Below are 21386 nucleotides of genomic sequence, written 5' to 3'. Positions count from 1 at the left end.
AATACCCTCCTTGGGGACCTCACAAGAATTTCAGTATTTAGGAATCTGAGTGCAACATACAGACATCTCTGATTACATCGAGTAGTGCAATAATGAACGCTTGGATCTTCCAGTTTAATGTCTTATTTATTTTACTGGAGGACCAAGAGCTGCAGAGATGAAGAGGAGATGGAGATAGCTGCCTTTCCAGATCGCTCTTTGGCCTCTAGGGGGATGAGAAAATGAGACTGCGGCACCAGGGAAGCAGGGTGGGTCCCTTTTTCACGCTAACCTAGTCAAGGCCCAGGAACAAGGACAAAACCCCCAGGACAAACGTACACAGACCGTATGGCACAAGACTTTTCCCCATGACTGCGTACAATCCCTCTTTGGGAGAGTTAGTCTGATGGCACGAGCTGGCGTGAATGTGGGGGTGGGATGTTGAGGAATCATCTCTTCTCTTGACCGCTTCAAAGCGGCGTTGGCAAAATACGCTCTCAGTGCTGAGTGCTGTGTAAACAGCAGCCTGCTCACGTGCGTTGTAATCATTTGAAGGGGGAAGTATTAAATTAAACCTCCGCAGACATTTTATGAGCTAAGCATTTATGACGGTAATGGCATCCCCATAAATTAACAGGAGGTCGCCTAAAACCACCTGATGAGTTGCCACTCTCGGAGAGCATAGCAGAACATAAATACAGCGGACCACAAGCGATAATGTTTAATCTCTTATGCAGTCAGATCTCAGGATTATTTATAGGAAACAGTGAATTTAGGCCTTATGATCGCCCACTATTGTTTACCCCATGAAGTGGAGAATGCTAAGAGGGTACAGGATGTTTTTTACATCATAAAGCTCCATGCTCAGTTCTCAACACAATATAGATTGTTTAGAGACAATGTGCATTTTACTTTACTTTACTTTACTTTAGAAGTTTTGGTCACTGGATGTTTTAAAGGTGTACACCTAGGATGACTTCACATTGGAATGGATTTAAAACATGTGTACCATACTAAGGATTGGAATGTGAAAGAAGACTCAGGAGGTCACATTCTCTGATTGTTGGTTTGAATTCCAGACATGGGTCATGTAGTGTCATTTAGTCTCAGTGTAAAATAGGTCTGTATTAGAATATGTATATCCGAGCCTGCTGTGACCTGGCTGTTATATTTCAGGTAAAATGAGACCAATAGAGAAACTCAGTTCAGGAGCTATATCTTGCAAGTTGACAGCTGTCAGGATCAAATTAATAGTCATTCCGAGGTCAAAACAGACACGGCAAAATAATCAAACTCGCCATTGTGGAACAAAGAGCTCTCTCTTTCTTTTTCATTCTCTCTTTCTCTCCCTCTACAATGCATAAAACAGTCACATGTCACAGTCACTTTGAGGACTTATGTTCGTTTTACACACACGCTTGCAAGTATTGCAAGGGCATCCATCTCAGAATCTATGACTGGTTAGGGGTGAGGTGAAATAAAGCCTTGCAAAAAAACGGGGGGGGGGGGTGGCAGGGGCAGGGGGGGCGGGGGGTAGAGGGGAAAAATGAAGACAAGGTATCCGAGCGCTCGCGCAGGCCTCGGAGCAAATTTAAATCCTTTCTCGTCCATAAATCCAGTGACCGCTCATCATTCAGCAAGCTTTTCCAGAGCCCCCTTAAAGAAAAACACCGGCTGAAATGAATCTGCTGTCACCTCTCGTTTAAGTCTGCTCCCTCTCTCTGAGAGACGGTGTTGTTCCCGGGGAAGGCCAGAGCTCCGGGCCTGGGCTCTCAAGTTTACCATCGCTTTACTCTTTTTCTCAGGCATTCATTTTGAAGCCTGCAGTCTCCCCACCAACTTCAGCCCCCCCACCCCACTCCACCCAGACACGTCTGACAGTCTGAACTCGATGTGGGCCACTCACCAGACTACAAAACTCATTCATCTGAGGCCTCAGACGGTCAAATCTGGATCTAATAAAGGAGCTCGCTATTGATCCACATACACTCATAGCATGTATGGCTGCAGTTACATCTAAAAACCACTAGAGGGCTCTCTGGTCCATGCTGCAAACACCAGGTGAGGTATGCTCTTAACAGTGTGAATGGCCTGACTTTGAGTGTACCCACGTATGTCTTCAGATTTGTATGCACTCCTGAAAAGTTTCACTTATATCGCATGTTGTATTTTTCAGTTGCTTTCTCTCTTAACCAGTTTTTTTTTTTTTTTTGGTAACATGATACTGGCTGCAAGCCCACCCCAAACATGTAGATTTGTGCTTCGTAAGGTAATGTTTGAGTGTGATTACAAAGTGTTTGGAAAAAAGTGACATAAATTCTTAAAATGACCTCCACTCTCACCATAGATAAGTTAAATAAACTGTTAAACAATTTACATGTCGTGATGTTATCACTCCTGTTCTGGTATTTGGGCGGGATGGTTTGAAGTCCTAAGACATGTGGCTTCACATGTTTGTGTGTGTAAAGAGCTACAATGGTATAACGTGAGTCCTCCCGCTGCCCCCCCCCCCCCTCTCCTTTCTATCCCTTGGGGGCTCAAACAAACGTGTGAAACGGGAAACAGACGTTGCCATGTTCAGATGCAGGCTTGGTTAGAACACAGGGTCAGGGCATTGTTTTCACAGCACAGAATGAAGAAATGAGAAAGGCCAGCACAATAAGGAACATCCTCTCAAAGAGACAAAGCTCGCAAAGCTAACTTCAAAGCACTGAGAGAGCCCAGGGTGTGTGTGTGTGTGTGTGTGTGTGTGTGACTGCGAGACAGCAGGGGCACTGCTCCGAACGGCCTGGCAAAACCACAACATTCTTCTCCGCTTCTTAAAGAGACAGAGACACCGCTGTGGTCATGTGTACCACACATGAGAAACGTTTGTGGAACGTTGGCAGATGGTTCTCTGCATGTTGCTGTCTGTGAAACATATGCCCTGGAATTCAGCTCACTTTTGGCCTCTGGCTCTGGCTATTCAATTTACAATGAAGCATACAAGCAGAAGGATACATCTCCTTTCTTAATAAAGGACCCTCTTTTGCTTAACAGCATAGTTGTCACCAATGTACCAACATGCAAAGTCTAGTGACAAACTGCATGTGACACCTACTCCTGCCGAATGGCCTAATCTCTACAGAAGTCTCAATGCAGGGCTGTTTACTCAAGTGTTATCTGGCCCTTGAAGCATATTCCAGTTTGTCTTAAACAAACTCATTTAGTCGTAACACTCAGATGTGAGCAGTTACTCCATTGTACTGCTAGAGGGCACAGTTGAGCTTTGAAACAAACTCGCTACTGTGAAATCTTTACTGTAGCCCATGTCTTTTTGCACTTTAACAAGAAGCTTGGATGCCCTGAGAACAAACCTGCACTTGGTAAAAAAATGCAGTTGTAAAGAAAATTCTCTGCAAATTCTCTGCACACAATTGCGAATGGAATGCTTTTAGGGTTTTATGAGGCAAAAATTGCTTGAAATGACAATCAGTTCAGTCCATCAATCCATCTGCAAGCTGTAGTTTTGTCTGCGGTGATGTAACAGGTCATTCCCAACAGAGGTCTGTATTGCACCCTGCAAACACAAGAGTATCACCACTTCTCACCACTTCTCATTAGACTTCTCATTTCTTACTACAACACATGAACAGCTGCAATAGAAGAGGTGATCTACAAAGTCAGCTGTAACAGCTTGTATATAGCATCATATACTGCCTGTCAAAGCACACACATATAAAACACACATATCCACCAACATCACACACACACAGACACATGCACACATGCACACACAGACACACACATAAACACACATACACATACACACACCCACACATGCTTTCATGAGGCTGTCAGATCAGTGTCACTGTCTGAGGCACCTGTGTTTAGAAACTACAGTAACGTTGAGACATTTGTATCTGTAACCTACATGGCTCTTTATGTTATGACTAGCACAGGTAAGTGCATAGAGCGACTTGCATTACCCAGAGAACTGAGGAAAAGAGTCTTTTAGACCTTAAGAAGATTGTTTTTTTTTCTTTACTGTGTTAGCCTTTAAATGTGTGAATGTGAATTATCTGTTTAGTGTGCGTTGAGAAGGAGAGGGAAGAATGGTCTTCATCATTCTGTAACAGAGCGGGTCTGTTATGTTATGGCTGCTCACAAGAGCAGACTGATGAAGGTCCAGATTAAACGCAGGCCAGGAACTGAGTGTGCTGTCACTGCTGCTGATAACAGTGCATTCGGTTTTTTCTTAATCAGCAACCAGGGAAAAGAAAATGAAGAGGGTATACATAGAGATAGATAGATAAAGAGAGAGAGAGAGAGAGAGAGAGAGAGAGAGAGGGTTATGGGCTGTTCAGGGGAGGATCAAGCTCAGACCATTTCCTCAAGACATATCACGGTACAGGATGGACCGTACATCCTTAAAACATCAACTGCGAGTCTAAAAATACCCCTGCCTCCGCACAGAGAGGAGAGACCGAGTCAATGTGTGTGTGTGTGTGTGTGCATCTACCTGCATGTGTGCGCATGTGAGTGTGTGTGTGCATGTGTGCATGTGTGTGTGTGTGTCTACATGTGTGAGTGTCTGTGTGTTTGTGTGTGTTTTGGAAAGTTCCACTGTATCAGACAAGTGTTGTGATAGCGCTAAGGAAGCTGGGATCATTATTTCTGCAGTTGTAATCTAGCTCTCCTGAGCTATCTTCAACTCCCCTCTCTCCACAATAAGACTGAGTTGTCATTAATTACAGCCACGGCTTAGTAAATACAGCCCTGAGCCGAGCTCTCAAGTTATGGCCCTTCTCTCTCTGCTCTCAGGATGAGACTGAGCAGGCCTCGGGCACTGGGGCACGGACACTAATGCTGAACCCTCCATCTGGAGCACTGGGCTTGAGTTTCCCAAAACCAGATACTATGTGGCCAGGTTCTTATGCAGTTTTTGGTGTTCTCTCTAACTTTGCTGGATGGGTCTTGTATAAACTCAACCAAGTCTTTAAACATTATAATTATGATTATTAACATCTGTACATATTTGCAGAAGGATTTTGTTGTGTAGAGATGTTCAGACATTCTTGTCAAGTTGAACTGCCTTGCCAGTTCAGATTATGAAATTTCATTCTGAGACGGCACTGCTGTGGCAGTCTTCTTAAATCCGATAGCTGAAGTGATGGCTGATTTGAGCTGGTTGAGTTGAGGGCTCAGGGAACTGGGTTTGGCTGCGTGTGAGTGTGGAACAGAGCCTTGGCTTTGGGGAGCGGGTGGAGTTTTGCTGGTGCTCCGCTGTATGAGAGAGCAGGGCATGCCCTGGGCAGAAAGCTGTGGGAGTTTAACACACAAGCAGCTGGAGACAGTCATCTTTAAACAAACCCCATCACCATTCCACACGCCAGCCTCACAGAATAGACAGAGATAGAGCATTGAGGGGCTCTGTGAGATGACAGATCTGTTCAGAGAATTCACTCCCTGTGACACACATACACACACACACACACACACACACACACACACACGCACACGCACACGCGCATGCACGCACATGCAAGCACATACACGCGTGCGTGCACACACACACACATGCACGGACATGCATGCACACACATGCGCACGCACACACACAGACACACATGGACATGCGCGCACACACACAAACACACACAAACTTGGTATGGATGGTGCTCGTGTATGTCAAAAGTCACAGAGAGAATGGGGTGACTGCGGAGGACCAGTTGTCACTCCCCAGCTCACAGCTAACTTATTGTGTGGCTACGTGTCTGTGTGTCTTTATGTGTGTGTGTGTGTGTGTGTGTGTGTGTGTGTGTCTGTGTGTGTGTGTGTGTTTGTGTGTGTGTGTGTGTGTGTGTGTGTGTCTGTGTGTCTTTGTGTGTGTGTGTGTGTCTGCGTGTGTGTGTGTTTGTGCTCTGAACACACAGCAACCGGACAGTTGTCAAGTTTTGTGGCTGCTAATGAAGAAAAGTGCCAGGTGCTGGGCTGTATGCCGAGGGTTGTTTGTTCTGGAATATTCCCAGTGCCTTATCAAGGCCATGTCAAACTAAATATCTTTATTTTCTCCTTTATTCGGCTTTCTCTTCTCTCCATTCAATAGGCACTGTTACTTCACCATGTACTCTTTAAAATAATCTCACACAATTCATTAAAAAGCTTGGAGAATTAACACAGAAAAAGGAATCAAAAACAGTTTGAACCGTTCCCAGATGGATAACAGAACTGTTTCTTTATTTTGTTCTTCTGGCTAACACCATTCAGATTTGACTAACTGTTGTTACGCTTTTTAAATGATGAGTTGAATTGATGGAAATGGGTTTGTATTAAGAAAAGTGGCCCAAAAATCCAGAGGCGTGTGACCATTGAGAAAAAAGTTTTAATTATAAATCTTTGTAGATAACGATGTCAGCTAAATGAATAAACAAGCAGATACAGTGAATTCACATCTGCAGATACTGGGTTTAGAAAAATCTGTATATCTAAACTGAGTGTTCATTTCCTCTACATAAATATTCTGTGGAAACAAAATTATGTTAACAATGAAAGCCATTGATTTATCACAGTTCAACTCTACATGTGCTCAAACACCGAAGCTGCGTGTCTTTCGACACACTGATCTCACTCTGTCCTCTCCGTTTGTATGGGTCTCTGTGAGGAAATGGTCTTTATGACCTCATCTCACTGGTGGCCACTGTTTGCACCTCTACGGAACGATACAACACATCCGACACCGGTGAAAAGGCCCTTGCATGTGGACAGTACCACTCCCTGCCTCCAACTCTCAGGTCGGTTCTGATGGACAATGCTCTTCAGACCCGACTCCGGTTCTCAGGCCCTGTCCGGGGGAAGACCGTGGAGCGTGACCGGTCCAGAACGTGGCCCTGTGGAGGTGGCCTGCCAAAAGCTACGCTCACACTTAAGAGTCACTGTCCTGGGCGCGCCCTGAAGGGACCCTTTGGAAACATGAAACATCTGGAGCCCTGTTGCATGCTTCCCAAGCATCAAATACTAAGGATGTTTGTGTGATTTAGCAGACCTATTTAGTGGCTGTTTGCACAACTAGAAGTGGGGATTGGTGACTTAATTAAAGATAATATTAAGAGCTAAATCGGCTCCCAAGAACGCAGCTTCACGGATTGTTAGAGAGTCACAGTTTCTTTGGCTTGGTTATGGATCCTTGATCCTTAGGCCCTATAACGTGAACCCACTGAAAAATGAGCTGAAAATCCCTCTCCTACTCGGGGACAGAAATGTCATCCAACTGAAGCGCATAATTAATGTTAAACTAAATTTCCCCACTGCTGCCATATTCATTAATTCCAGTAGCCCAGTTTCTCTAGGTCTATATTGAGCTTGGTGATCTGTAGTCGATACTGTCATAAAATATTAAATCCCCACTTTTGTCATCACAATGGGGCTTTAATCTAAAAATACCTTGGTAAGAAATAAAAACAAGAGTTCGGCAAGGGAAAAAAAAGAAAAGGAAGAGAAAAAGAAAGATCAAGCTCTACCTCTCAATGCAGCTCAGCTCGGAAACACTGGGGCCCAAAATAGACATTCTCCCCATAAAGGGCTCCTTCTTTGTAGTCGCTACAGCAACATCTGCAGGGCAGTTTCTGCTGGGAGAAAGAGCCGGGCAGTGAATCAAAGCGAACAGAGTTCTCCTGTGAGAGAGAGAGAGAGAGAGAGAGAGAGAGAGAGAGAGGAGTGGGAGGAGAAGTGCCTCTTTCTTCCTCCTGGAAATGCAAGGCCAAAAAATCTTCAGCAATCAGGACAGACCTAATAAAATCTTATTAATATCACCTGCCTTGGGGTATCTTTAGAAATTACACACAAGTAAGACGGAAGATCCAAGGTCTGCTATCACTCAAAGGCACATCAGATGGATCAGTCCATGGAACACTTGATAAATACTGGGCGGGGATGACGGACACGTGTGCCCAGATTAGGCCTAAGCAAGAACCGGGAGATTATTTTTCTGAAACATTTGTTACTACTTTGATGTTACTCTCCTTCCTTCTCAAAGATATCCAAAGAGTGATAAATAAACACAGTACATCTTGACAGTAGATATGTTAACCTAAAAGCCTTAACCTTCTTTCATAACCTACAACTATTAATAGAGCAGCCATTAAACAATTTAGAGTCATAGAAGGTTCCTGGGATATCGTTCACTTATTAGCGTGGAAAGTAGAAAAAAAGGAGAAGATTTTAGAGGTCTGGTTTTATGCAGGGCTTTGCACTTCCACACTCAGGAGGAACCATGACCATGGCGTGATGCACATCAGCAGTAAAGCAGTCTCGAGCTGTGAGTGATGGGCCTCTGCTGGTGGTGTGGAAAGGAAAACTATCTGTTTAATGTAAAGCGTGACGAGAACTCAGAGAGAGAGCAAAAGAAGAGGGGGCAGAGAGAGAGAGAGAGAGAGAGAGAGAGAGACAGACAGACAGACAGACAGACAGACAGATAGATACATAGACAGACAATAAGTAAGACCAAGAAGTAAGTAATAAGTAAGATCAAGTAAGAGAAAGGAAGAAGGTAAGATACAATACTTGAGCGAGTAAGAAAAAGAAAAGAGAGAGAGACAAAAGAAAGAGAGAAAGAAGAAAGTAAGGAAAAAGGTGGCAGAGTGATAAAATTGTGAAAGGTATTAGAAGAGGTGCTGGGAGCCACCTCATGTGAATCCAGGTTTATCAGTGTATCAGGGTTTTCTGCCTTTTGGGGTCACTAATTGAAACAGCATTGTGGGCATCTGAGAAGATCAAGAGCACATTCATCCCTCTTGATTCAATTTGGCTCATCAGTGGGGTGCGCCCTGGTCCTCTCTCACCACATGGCAATAAGTCATCCACACCCCTTTCGGCCTTGACGTGTCCATCTGGGCCCCTAGGGGCCATGTCAAAAACCCAGAAAAGCCCTCCTGAGACCGATGGGGTAGACAGGGCACCTCGTCACGCCTCTCACCTTGGACTTGAAAGCACCACAGTTTGACTTTCATGGAGCCGCGAGGGCAGGTCTGTGACCATGCACTTTGTAATTCAAACAAATGTTGCACTGGGCTGGTCGAGTGGGGGCCGGGGGGTGGGGGGTGGAGTGGTGGAGTGGTGGATAGGGGGATTTATCACACAGGCACAAGGTGTTACAGATGAGATGCAAGTGTCTAACTGATAAAATGAAAAAAAAAAAAAGTCCTCTGTGCGGCTCTGGGAGTCTGTTTGTCACTATGGAAACAGATAGAAAAACAACACAAATTCATAACTCGTTTTGACTCACATACAAACGCTCACATATGCAAATAAAAGTGCTCCTTCTCTTTAACATCTTTTACACAGATTTACAAGTCAATCAGTTATAACTTATATCACCAACCGACAGAAAGACAAATAAGTGTATAGATATTTCACTGCGTGGCCAGTATTGCACAGTAGAGAATGGAACATGACACCTTTTCTCATTTCACATGCAATATGCCCAAGAAACTTTTTTTTCATGAAATCAGTTAGTTTCACCAACAGCAAGACCCATTCTGTTGAATGACAGTGACTGACTGGCTACGGGCAGCTGAGTAACAAGATGGGACATCAGCACCAACAATGGTCTCTATATCTATATTGAATTCTGAAGAGGGATCTTGCATCCTTGCATCCAGTTATCCTCTTTCTCCATAACACTGTGCCAAAATGAATTTCAAAAGCACATCAGAGATGCTGTGATTCTGAGGCTTCGTCCCAGCAGAGAGAGAACACGGCCTTGGCCAGTGTGTCCAATCACAGACCACTCCCTGAGCCTCTCCCAAACTCCCCTTCCTCTGCTCAGTGACTATGGCTTGAATCAGAGGCAGAAATGACTGCGGGGAAAGGTCTCACCAGAGGAAATCCACTCATTGTGACCCCCATCAGTGGCTTTTCCCTTTCCTCTTAATATGGTCATTTTCCTGCACCTCTTCAAAGAGTCAAAATAGGCAGCATTTACCAACCGCAGATAACATGCAGGTTGTTAGCATTTCACTGAATTGGTTATTATGGCCATCAGTTTTTTGAAAAAGAATTTCGTCACAGTTTCTTCACTTGTGATAGATAACAGTAAATCATATTAGCACGCTTCTCTAAAATTGCATCAGTGGAGCGTCAAAACAAATGCATCAATCTGAAAGAGTACAGCCCTAATAGTAAGCGAAATATTAATGCTTTAATGTATGTGAATGCCTTCATGAATCACCTTTACCAAACGAGGAAGAGTGAGAGAGCAGCAAGACTGAAAATAGAGAATGTCAAACTGGCTATATGTGCCTCCTTAGCTTCCATCCACCTGGATACAACTTTCACATAGTTCAAAAAACGATAACGACCTCAGCCGTTTTGTCCATGTCATATGGACGGCACTTGTTTTGTAACAGCTCGGAGGGGAAAATCCTAAATCGTTTTTTGAGTGGATCCCGGTAATTGTCGAGGGTGGGACTAATCCGGCAAGTGCGCTTATCCTTCCTTTCCAAAGCGCGCAGCTTCTGCGAGCCAGGTACAGCTCGAGACTTGACAACAGGAGCGCTGACAGACATCTGTTCAAAATCACTTCAGCCTGAACTTTGCCTGCAAAGCGACGGTAAGATGAAACATTTTTGTGAATACACGAAATTACTGAGTGGGCTATCTGGGCGCGTGTAATATGTGTAATTATTCTGAAATATTGGGACCTCACGGTTAGAGTTAGAAACGCTCCCTTTGAAGTTTGTTGCTTAAAGGGGCATGAATCACAGTCGGTAGTTACGTTAAGTAGTCTGTGTAAGTCCTTCGGTAAATTGAACGAAAAACGTTTCTCCAGCAAGCAGTAATAGATGACACGGATCATTTATATATCGAAATGTTTTGTTAGGCAAATATTTTTACTGTTTTTTTTCTGCTACCCATTGATTGAAAGCTCAGAAAGCTCAATATCTGAGTTTTTTTTATACGATGCCACTGGTTACAAAACTCGAATGAAGTACATTTGTATGACAGAAATTGGTGCACAAGAACGAACCGTAAGAGCCTGAATGAAATTTGAATAGATATTTAATGAAATAAAATTTGGAGGATAAAAAATATCACAGAAAAATGTCTTAGGACTTGAATCTCTTTATAATTTGGTTACATCTTTTTGTCTGCGGCATTGTCTTAACGGTTTCCCTTAGGGACAATTTAGCATCATGTGAAATCGTACTTAACCTCTAAAAGACCCATGTGTAACAATAACCTCAAACTCTGACTGAGAGTAACATCAGCTGCCATCCTTTACTAAACACTTCAAGATGTTCTCTCTCTCTCTCTCTCTCTCTCTCTCTCTCTCTCTCTCTCTCTCTCTCTCTCTCTCTCTCTCTGACACACACACACACACACACACACAGTGCAGTGTTTGAGGATGTTTTAGGTGAAAATGAGTCGTTACAGTACCCATCACTGCTGGCTACCTCCTAAGTACAACCCTCACAGCTGTGTTCCTGTTCTCACTGCTAATGCTGCAACTAGTAAACAATGATGAAGAGAAGGCAGAAAGAAGGGGTGGGTAGAGAGAAAGAGAGGAAGGAGGAGGGTTGAACAGTGAGCAATAGATCTTCTTTTCTGTGCTGGTGTCTAGATACTTTAATTGGACATAATATGATAAACTTCTCTGTATTTTTTTCAAGTTATTTTTGAAAAGTTACACATCCTGTTACTTATCGGTCTTAATCACAGTACTGATATGGTATACATCATTGCGGAATGTATTTTTCGCAAGATATTCATATCACTTCAGTTAAATCTGGATACAGAGAACTTCCCCAAATTAGGGGGAAACTTTTACTGGACTGAGTTATATTAGAATGACTATGTGCTGACCTATCTAGTGTACAACCAGGGCTCCAGCTGAGGATATAACGTTGAGGTGGAGTTTAGGAGGAGGTTTTAGCCCATAAGTGTTTTATCAGAGCCGCATGCCCCATGTCAGTATGGGGTCAGTGAGGAGCCACCCTGCTCTGAAACGGCAGGTTTTGGGTAATCCAGGTTAACAGCCGGTCTGCTCAAGTCCTGTCTCCTGAGTAAACAGACACTGATTAATGGGGGTGATGGTGATGGTGCTTTTGGGGGTCTAGGGATGGATGGGTGGGGGGCTGTGTGTATGTCCCACCTACTACTATCACCACTACTACCTAACTCCTTGGTTTGCCTGTACGTGGTCCTCCCTTTTACAGGCCTCCATCACTGATTACACACCAGACGTGACGATGAGTTACTACATGGATCGAGTTTCCTCCTACCCAGCCCTTCACCCCACTGATCGTCTAGGCATGATGGTAAGATCTCCTTAAACTTTAATCACTGTCTGTCTGCCCACCGCACACCGCGCAAGGCATGCATCACACACACACGCACACACGCACACACACACACACACACACACACACACACACACACACACACACACACACACACACAGATGCACACCTGTGCCATCTATCATACTTCCAATGGCTGGTATGCAATGATTCTCAGGAGATTTTCAGCTCTTTCAAGTAATTGTACCTGTATTTTAACCAGTCAAAAGTTGAATCTAGCTGACAAAAATCATATATTTAATCACTGACATGTTCAAACGTTCTTTATTCATTAATGAGTGGTACTGGCTTTTGGACAGTACTGCTTATAGTGCAGTGTTTCTTACCCATGTTTATGAATTGTCTGTTTCCATGGTACAAGTTGATAGAAAGTGCCTCTTACTGGACATTATATAAAATACACATCCTTCATTGCAGGGATTCAGTTGAATGGCAAACTAACTTTTCTTACACTTCTACAGTTTGGCTATAAAATGAACGGAGAGAACCAAGCATTTTCCCTTTAAATGACCCACACTTTGTTCGGATTTCAACTGTCAAACAGAATGCTGAAAAAGGAAAAAAAAAGAAAAAAGAAAAACAGTATTAGTCATTGCTGAAACTGTTTGTTTGAGGTCTGGTGTTGCATCAGAAAGAGGATGAGGGAGAAACATGCATATACTGTGTAGCTGGAGAAAGAAACATCTGCACCTCTGTCACTGACCAATTACACTGCTGAATATGAAACCAGGAGAACATTATGCATTTTGCATTGTCTGAGCAGGTGGTGGAATATAAAATACAAAGAGAAACAGAGACAGAGAGCGGGAGAGTGAGAGAGAAAAAGAGAAGGTCAATGCCATGTTACATACACCAAATGAATGTGTAATCACACTCGGCAACACCCAAACTGATGTGTCGATAAGATTTCACATAACAAACACTGAAAATGCAGAGGTACATCACATGTGCCCTACTTCACCAAGGGAAGGCACTGCCAATGGCCCCTTAAAAAAAAGAAAGAAAGAAAAAAAACCCAGAAATAAATTGGAAGAAAAAGAATAGGGAGAAAAGAAATGTGGAAAAAAGGAGAGAAAATACAGACGTTTACTCCCATATTATCTAAATTCTCTGAAGCCTTCGGAGGTCATGGAGGTTAAGGCAGTTTTGCGAACAGAAAAACAGGAGCGGCCAAAGCTGGATCAAAGGGAGTGTTTAATTAGAGACAGGGCGAAGATTGGAGCAGAGGCCACATTGGGATTCCTGGCAGGTGAGTGTTGAATGAAAGCGTCTCATAAACAGGCGGCTGCAGCGGACATTCAGCCATCAGTATGCAGCAGGCAGAGCTGACAGACCGGGGGAAAGAAGACGGGTCACATGCTAATTTCTGCCCGACCAGCAACCCCCCCCCCCCCTCCCCCGCCTCTCCTCAAACTCCCATCCAATGAGTGACCTGCCACTATGCTCCGCCACTGCAAATGTGCTCAGGTGGCCTCCCTCTCTCGCCCTTTTGAAATCGAGATGATTGTAGGGCTGTTAGCTTCACCCCTGTTTCTGGGCAGAGGGTGTGCCAAGCGGGGGTCTTTCCTCTCGTTCGTGAATTTACATTTGCTAGAGAAGAAAGGAACATTCTCCTATCTTCCCCTGGCCCTCCCAGATCATATGCAGCATAGAGAAGAGAGCTCTGTGAAACTGATATTCCCTGTTAGCATGTTTGTCTGTCCCATCTGCTAGGTTCATTAGCACTACAAATCAAAGAGCATGGGAGCCAGACTGACTCGTGTGTGGAACGATTTTCAACAAGCTACTGTGTGTTGTCATTAGCAACTTTTACAATTGCTTTCAACTCTAATTATAACCTTTACCTATTAAGGTTACCCAAAATACACTGCACTCTAAACTGTGCTCATGCTTTGTCAATGGCAGCTTCTTGAATCACTCACATAACAGCATTAACTAGAAGAAATTGCTCAAACCCCAGATTTTTTTTTTTTTTTGATGAAACACTTCATCAGAATTTTCTGTGCAATCTGTGATCTTGTTGACATCACTCTCATTTGTTGTCACAAAGAAACATCTTTTACTGTTGGTCAGTCTAAAGCTAATGTTCCTTCAGTTAGCCCGCAAAAGTTGCATATTTACCAGATTTCACAACATAAACAAGAACAAAAACAACAACAGCAACAGCAACAAAATATTGCCAAATATAGGTTCACTGAAATAAGGTATCATAAAAAAAGCATCAACAATTTAATTAAAAGAAAGGACGTCCCCTTTGGGCATCCAGAGCAGCTGTTTCAGTGAAAAGTGGTAGCACCAGCAGTGCACAGATAGGGCATGGCTGCTGTGTCCTCGTCTGATGTCTTTTACTCTCTGTCACTGGGGATCTGTGTGGGAATAATGGGGGTGATTCTGGCAGTGTCCCTGGGGAGTCTCTCGTGCATTACAAATCAGTCAGACTGCTCTCCCTCCTCGTTGTCTCCTCTCCCACTGAGAACAGTCTCCTCCTCCTCTTCCGTCACCACTCCATAAAGCCACTGGCAGTCTAACTCTGATAACTGTGCCACAGTACGTCTTATCAGATGAGCAGTCAGTCAGGCACCCACCGCCTCCCACTCAAACCAGGCCCTGGAGACAGACAGTAGCCCAGATACCAGGGGCTCCGACTCAGAGTGACAGCTCGCCTGTTGTCACTGTAGCTGTCCTGTGTGTTAGCACTCAGTGTAACTTGGCCTCTTGCTGCATACTGTGAGTGTTATCAGCAGTAGTCAGCGTGTGCCTATCACCACAGAGTGGAGTCTGAGAGAGACCTACAGTGTCAACAGGGAGAGAGAGAGAGAGAGAGAGAGAGAAAGAGAGAGGTAAAGCAACTGTGTAACTGTTACTACTGTAGGAAAGAGGTGAATGAACAAAGGATGGTGGGGTTGCTATCACTGTTCTATGCATCCGATGTTCTCCTCTAAGGCACAATTGCATAACAGCATAATAATTCAGTATGGTAATTTGTGTATTCCATGCTGCCAAGTGTAATTATAATATATCCACTGTACAGCGGCACAACTGTGACCTCCCACATGAACTTTTAAATAAAATGACTGCTGGAGCAAAGTACGTAAGTCAGAGTTTTTGAAGGAAATAGTAGCCCACATATTTGCCAAGAACATAGCTAAACAACGATAGAGTTCAGCCAGCATTTTCAAATGTTCGTCAACATATCTCCGTCCAAAATGAAACAAGAATGTAAACAGGTCAAACACAATGCATGTTTATACCACACACACAATTCTGGTTGATAGCATGTACTTTGGGTCTAGGTTTGCTGATCTGTCGGTTTGAATGGACTTTTTCTCCGTCTCTCAGTTACACGTGAGAGGATTTCCCCACAGAATAGTACCGGTCCTGCTATCTGGACTACTATGGTCTCCAGTATCTGTGCTAAATTCACAACTAGAGTCAGCAAAGCTCTCTGTTTGGCACACAACTCTACAGTTACTTCCTTTTTTATCTGATTTAACATCAAAACTTTGCTACTCAAACCTTAACTCAAGCTTGAACTACCTTTGGCCCCACAGGGGTGCAAAATGAAAATGAGTGATGAGGCCTGGAGTTCCATCTACTAATTTTACAATTACTGTGTTACAGATACTAATTACCATTTTTATGCATCTTGTTGCTCAGTTTATGTGACCTTAAGCTTCTAATGAAGGTTAGTGGATATAACTGACACTGCATTTGAATTCTATGTCTGATCCTTGCTAATCCACAAATTACGCAACAGTTCTGTTCATTATCAGCTTTTTGAACTTAATGGATAAAACACGCTGTATTTTAATTGTGCTCACTTGTTGCAATTTGAATATAGTGATATTTATTAAGTCCTACATTAACCTTTTAATCAACAATCCTACTATGAAACGAGACCAATAATCGTCTGAAATTGTGGATGTCAAAACTGTTTCTGTTCATTGCAATATAAGCTCTGTTTAACTGAGCGTGGTTGAGGTCTGTAGAAATGCACGGTAAAATGCTGCAAGAGCTGCTGTACCATCAGGATTGATATTCTGGGGTGGCTTTTTGCAGTTTGGTATTTTTAATTTTCCATTTTATTCATTTTTTGTTTTGTCAGTGGCTAATGATGGGCTGTTACTGCTCTGTAAATAAACTCCGGTACCCGTACAAATAATGAAACTTTTAATGGAATTGTATTTATTTTTAAACTCTGACATATCATTCTAAAGTAAATCACCCAGTGCACTTATATTAACTGGTTGAATTCATCTAACTTACAAATCACATAAGAAAAAGGAATTTCACATTGAGGAATGAAAAGTTTAAAAAAGGCTGGAGAGTGACTGTATATTGTATGGCTATGTTTGTTTCTCGACAGAGGCAAAATGCTGGGTTAGCAGTTACTATGGCAACACAGGCTCAGTTTCTGGGACCCTGTCACCCTCAGCACATGTACCCTGCCAAGCCTCTTTATGGCCAGGACATCACCCTGCAGGAGGTGCCCAACAGCCCAGAGTACTGCCCCGTCGGTAAGACCTTCAAGACAACCATGGACTGTGACCAGTCCAAATCAGTACAGTCAAGTCTGACATTCTCATACACTATGTAACTGTGTATTTTAGTTTTTTTTTTTTTTTTTTTTTAACAAAGTTCTCAGATAGCTACCTCTTTTAGGCCTCAAAGTATATCATCATATTACAGAGGAGATATAACATCTGTGTCTTTTGAACAGCCATTTAGCTGCAGTCCATATAAAGCATGAGATCATTCAAAAGGACAGAACAGTGTGATTGTTCACAGCAAACAGAGGTCTTTGTGTGGGGGTATAATATAAGCATGCAGTCTCTACACACACACACACACACACACACACACACACACACACACACACAGACACACACACACTGCCCCATTCCCGCTTCTTGAGGAGATGAGGAGGCATCTGGTAAAGGCATCGTTTTGGGGTCAACGTCCCTGTCGTCCCCCAGAGAACAGTGCTTTTTCTGCCACACTTGTGTGTGTGTGTGTGTGTGTGTGTGTGTGTGTGTGTGTGTGCGTGAGTGTGTGTGTGTGGAGGCGGGAGGAGGGTAGCAATGGTGGCTGCATGCCCTGCATTTTTGGGCCTGGACAGTTTTTTTCCTTCGTTTATTTAAAATGAGAACATTCCTCCCAGTGTGTTGGCTCCATCTGACTCTGGCCTCCCTGATTCTTAGAATGATTTATATGTAGGACAGGGACACACGCCATGTGGGGGAGAAGGTGGTGGGGGAGGAGGTGGGGTCTCGTTTCGGGCACCAGCTTTCTTCCGTCACCTCCTCTGGACACAAGGGCACGAGGGTGGAAGGGTGCAGATGCGGCCATGCTTTTCCCAAGCCTCCGCAGCTCCTGGGGGACCAGGGTTAGGCTCAGGCTTAATGGGATTTGCTGATGTTTGTTGCTGGAGACACACTTTTTTTTACAGCCTCCAGCGCTCCCAGTGTATAGAACGTGGACATAAACATTGTCAAGCACAAGGAAAAAGATCCACTCTATGAGCCAATACACCCTAGTTTTCATTCACACAGAAAACCAAAGTCACATTACAATATAAGATATGTAAGTTTGTACATTTAGAGTTTAAATACATACTACTTTGAGATCATTTAAAATATCTCAGTGTGCTTAATAATTCATGAACATAAAATTCTACCCATAGTTAAAAACAGAAAGGAAAATGAAAGAGTACAGTACATGTAAGACTATCAGATCTTGTCATGTCGTTAAGTTCTGGTTTAGACTTTGCTCACGTTTTCTACTGCTTAGATGCTGTTTAGTAAAGCCAAAACCAATGAATGAACAGATCTATGTAAGAGACTAACCTCAAAAAGAGTTCATGAGCCCACAAGTTCAGGCAGCACAGACAAAAACCGTTAGACAACTCCAGCCGTTAGTCAAACTGAGAAAAGTCAACTTGGCATAGCAGTTTAGATCTCAGGGTAGAGCAGATCTGATGAGAATGTGATGGAAATGCTCTTCAAAGCATTAATGTCATCTTTGGGGTAAGGGTGAAAGAGGTTTATGACGATGGGAGGTATTAGAACAAATGTTTCTAAAATATATCTATATATATATACACACACACACACACACACACACATGTACATACACACACACGTATATGTATATATATATATATATATATATATACACACACACACACACACACACACACACACACACACATATATATATATAAATATATATGATTTTTTATGGATACAGATTCTGGATTTATAGTGGCTCCAAAGTGAGGTCATTTATTCCAGTCTGTGTTTCCTTTGAACGCTGTCACATGCAAGAGCTTTTCCTTTTTTTTAATAGTCTGACTTGTGGCATATAATTAATCAGTGCCATGTTTCTGTGTATGAAGCCCCTTACTGTGGTAAATCTACTGTAGTGGATTATTTTCCTTTTTTATTTATTTATTTTTTTCCTATTTCAACAGCATTTGGTTAAACATACTCAGTGGCTTCTGACACATGCCCTAGACCTGGCCCTGGCAAGGCTGAAGGTGCCCAGGTGTACCATGAAATGTGACACAAGAGGCACGAGATGTGTGAGGCAGGTTTTAGTTTGTGCCACGAACAAGGCAGAGGCGCCTTCCTCCGTGTTCCTGCTCTGGTTCTTAGCATTATCCGTGTCTGCCTGCAGTGCAGGTGCAGACAGTTAAACTGGAGCCTGCACTCTGTGCTTTCTTTCCAGTGCCGAAGCTTTCTATTTAGAATATCAAATAGCATAATAATCTCTTTACATGTCTGAATTGAAGCCCTGTTTGTATACCATGTAATTAATGCATGACTTTCTGTGTGTGTGTGAGAGGGAGAGAGAGAGAGAGAGAGAGAGAGAGAGAGAGAGAGAGAGAGAGAAACTCAGAGAGAAAGAGAGAGAGAGAAAGAGAGAGAGAGAGAGAGAGAGAGAGAGAGAGAGTGTTTTACTGAGTGCTTGTCTTGTATGAGCTGTGGTTAAGCAGGCCTCTTCACTCCATAGGCAAGGAGGTAAATGCTATGTTTTAATGGGCACGTTTGGCTGTAAGTCTCCTGTCACACACACTGCTTCCAGACATCCGCCATGCCATAGCTGTGTTTACACCAGGTCTCATCTTCTCTACTCTCCAGACACCCAGATCTCTCACACACCACCCTGCCCGATCATAAACACACACTTACACACACTCACAGAGACAGTGTACTGTACAGGCTCACATTTGTCAGGCCGAAGCACCCATTTGCAAGCAAACACACACTTCCTAATGTCTGAACACATACTCACACACACACACACACACTTACTCAGTTACATCCAAGCACAGTAACATACACTCATACAAAGCATATGCAGGGAGTAACATGCAGTTTACAGGACAGACTCATAGAGCACACATGCAACACTAAATACATATGTCCTTAGACAGTCTCTTCACACCCATCCATTAAAGTCACACATGTAAAATAGACTCCCACTCCAGTTTGAAAACACAGGCACACACACACACACACACACACACATATTCAGCATGTACTTTTCAAACATACACACCCATTCGGCCCATGCAAACAGCTGTGCTGCAGTGCTTTGGGACTGTTGGCCTTGCTTTTATGGCTTTTGATTTGACAGCTGGACAGAGTGTTTGCGTGTGTGTGTGTTTGCGTGTGTGTGTGTGTGAGTTTGTGTGTGTGTGAGTGTGTCTCCGTGATTGTGTGTGTGTGTGTGTGGTACTGTGGAAAGAGGGGAGTGGGCTGCCTCTGATGAGGGGCACGTCCTCACGGGCGCAGGACCATTTTTTATTTGTAAAAGTAAACAGGCGGCCGGCGGGGGTCTGGAGGTTATGGGAAAGGAGGAAACAGCCATGCTAATCAGACCTGCACACACTTCCCCCAACAATAAAACAAAACAAGAGGGAATGAAAGCGCGAGAGAGAGAGAGAGAGAGAGAGAGAGAGAGAGAGAGAGAGAGAGAGAATGACGCCTTGATAGAAAATGGAAAGGGGTGGCTTGATCTATGTCGTTATGGACAGGGGGGTGGCCCTAAGTTCCACTCTCCACAATTCTGTTGTGGGGAGGGATGTTTCTTGGTTAGCTAACCACATAACTTTTTTTTTTCTTTTCTCCAACTGTTCACATTCATACCACAGTATTTTTAACACGGCATAAAACATTTTTTGCAGGGCTAAAAGAATGAATGTGACAGCAGTCTGTGGCGTGACTTATCTGATGCAGTAACTGTAACAAAAGCTGGAGAGGCAAAGTGTCACTACCAGAGGGTGTCATCTTCCATGTAAGCCAGAGCTGCTGTGCATTCCTACAGTACATGAAAAATTCATAGTGATTCCAGCCCTCTGACCTTTCAGATCAATGGACTCACAGCCTGTGCTGGAGATACTAGAATGAGAGCTATTAGAGGTGGCAAGGGACTTCCCTACTGGTGAGAGAGAGAGAGAGAGAGAGAGAGAGAGAGAGAGAGAGAGAGAGAGAGAGGCACAGATACCCAGAGGGTGGAAGAAGAAAGAGGAGTGGAGAAGGATGTAATTTAATTATCTACACAATGGAGTGAATGGCAGACACGTGGTTGAGTTAATGGAAGAGTGAGATGTCCTCTTTAGTGCTGCTAATTGTTCTGAAAGAGCTGGGCCTTTGTTCAGTAAGTCCATCCCTCCCTCTCTGTCTCGTCTCTTTCTGACTCTCTTGTGGGGGCAGCAGAAACAGAGCTCTGCAGGGTGTCTGTGATCTCAGCAGGCCTTAGCTAGCCAGTGCCGGTGGCATCCACTCAGACAACACACACAGAGCCAAAGGACAACACAGTGCGTGTCTATGTCTATGTGTGTGTGTGTAAATGTAGTAATTCATTTTAACACTTTAGACTAAAACAATCCTGTATTATTCCTTGTAGATATAGGCTCATGATAAAAACAGCAAAGCATATCTTTTATTTCACAAAAACTCTTTCGTGACAGTAGTCATAACACCAGTCTATCCCGCATCGCTCTGATTGAAAAGCAAACCCATGTAATACTGCAGGGAAAGTAAGATTTCTCTCTTAGAACAC

General features: G+C 43.5%; 1 protein-coding gene across 2 annotated transcripts in view; it reads left to right on the top strand.

The window, feature by feature from the left end:
* Positions 1–10484: 10484 nt before the first annotated feature.
* The window catches only part of ets1 (v-ets avian erythroblastosis virus E26 oncogene homolog 1), a 34838-nt gene continuing 23936 nt past the window's right edge, over positions 10485–21386 (top strand). For both annotated transcript variants that reach the window (XM_030765709.1, XM_030765708.1), the window contains exons 1-3: positions 10485–10567; positions 12174–12275; positions 16684–16834. In XM_030765709.1, coding sequence (XP_030621569.1) covers positions 12207–12275; positions 16684–16834 — 220 coding nt within the window. In that variant the 5' untranslated portion in view covers positions 10485–10567; positions 12174–12206. The remainder of the gene's footprint in view (positions 10568–12173; positions 12276–16683; positions 16835–21386) is intronic.

This window comes from Chanos chanos, chromosome 2 (genome assembly GCF_902362185.1).
Source record: "Chanos chanos chromosome 2, fChaCha1.1, whole genome shotgun sequence".
NCBI classification, from domain to species: Eukaryota; Metazoa; Chordata; class Actinopteri; order Gonorynchiformes; family Chanidae; genus Chanos; species Chanos chanos.
Note: the sequence above shows the minus strand (reverse complement) of the source record. Positions and strands in the feature narration are given on the sequence as shown.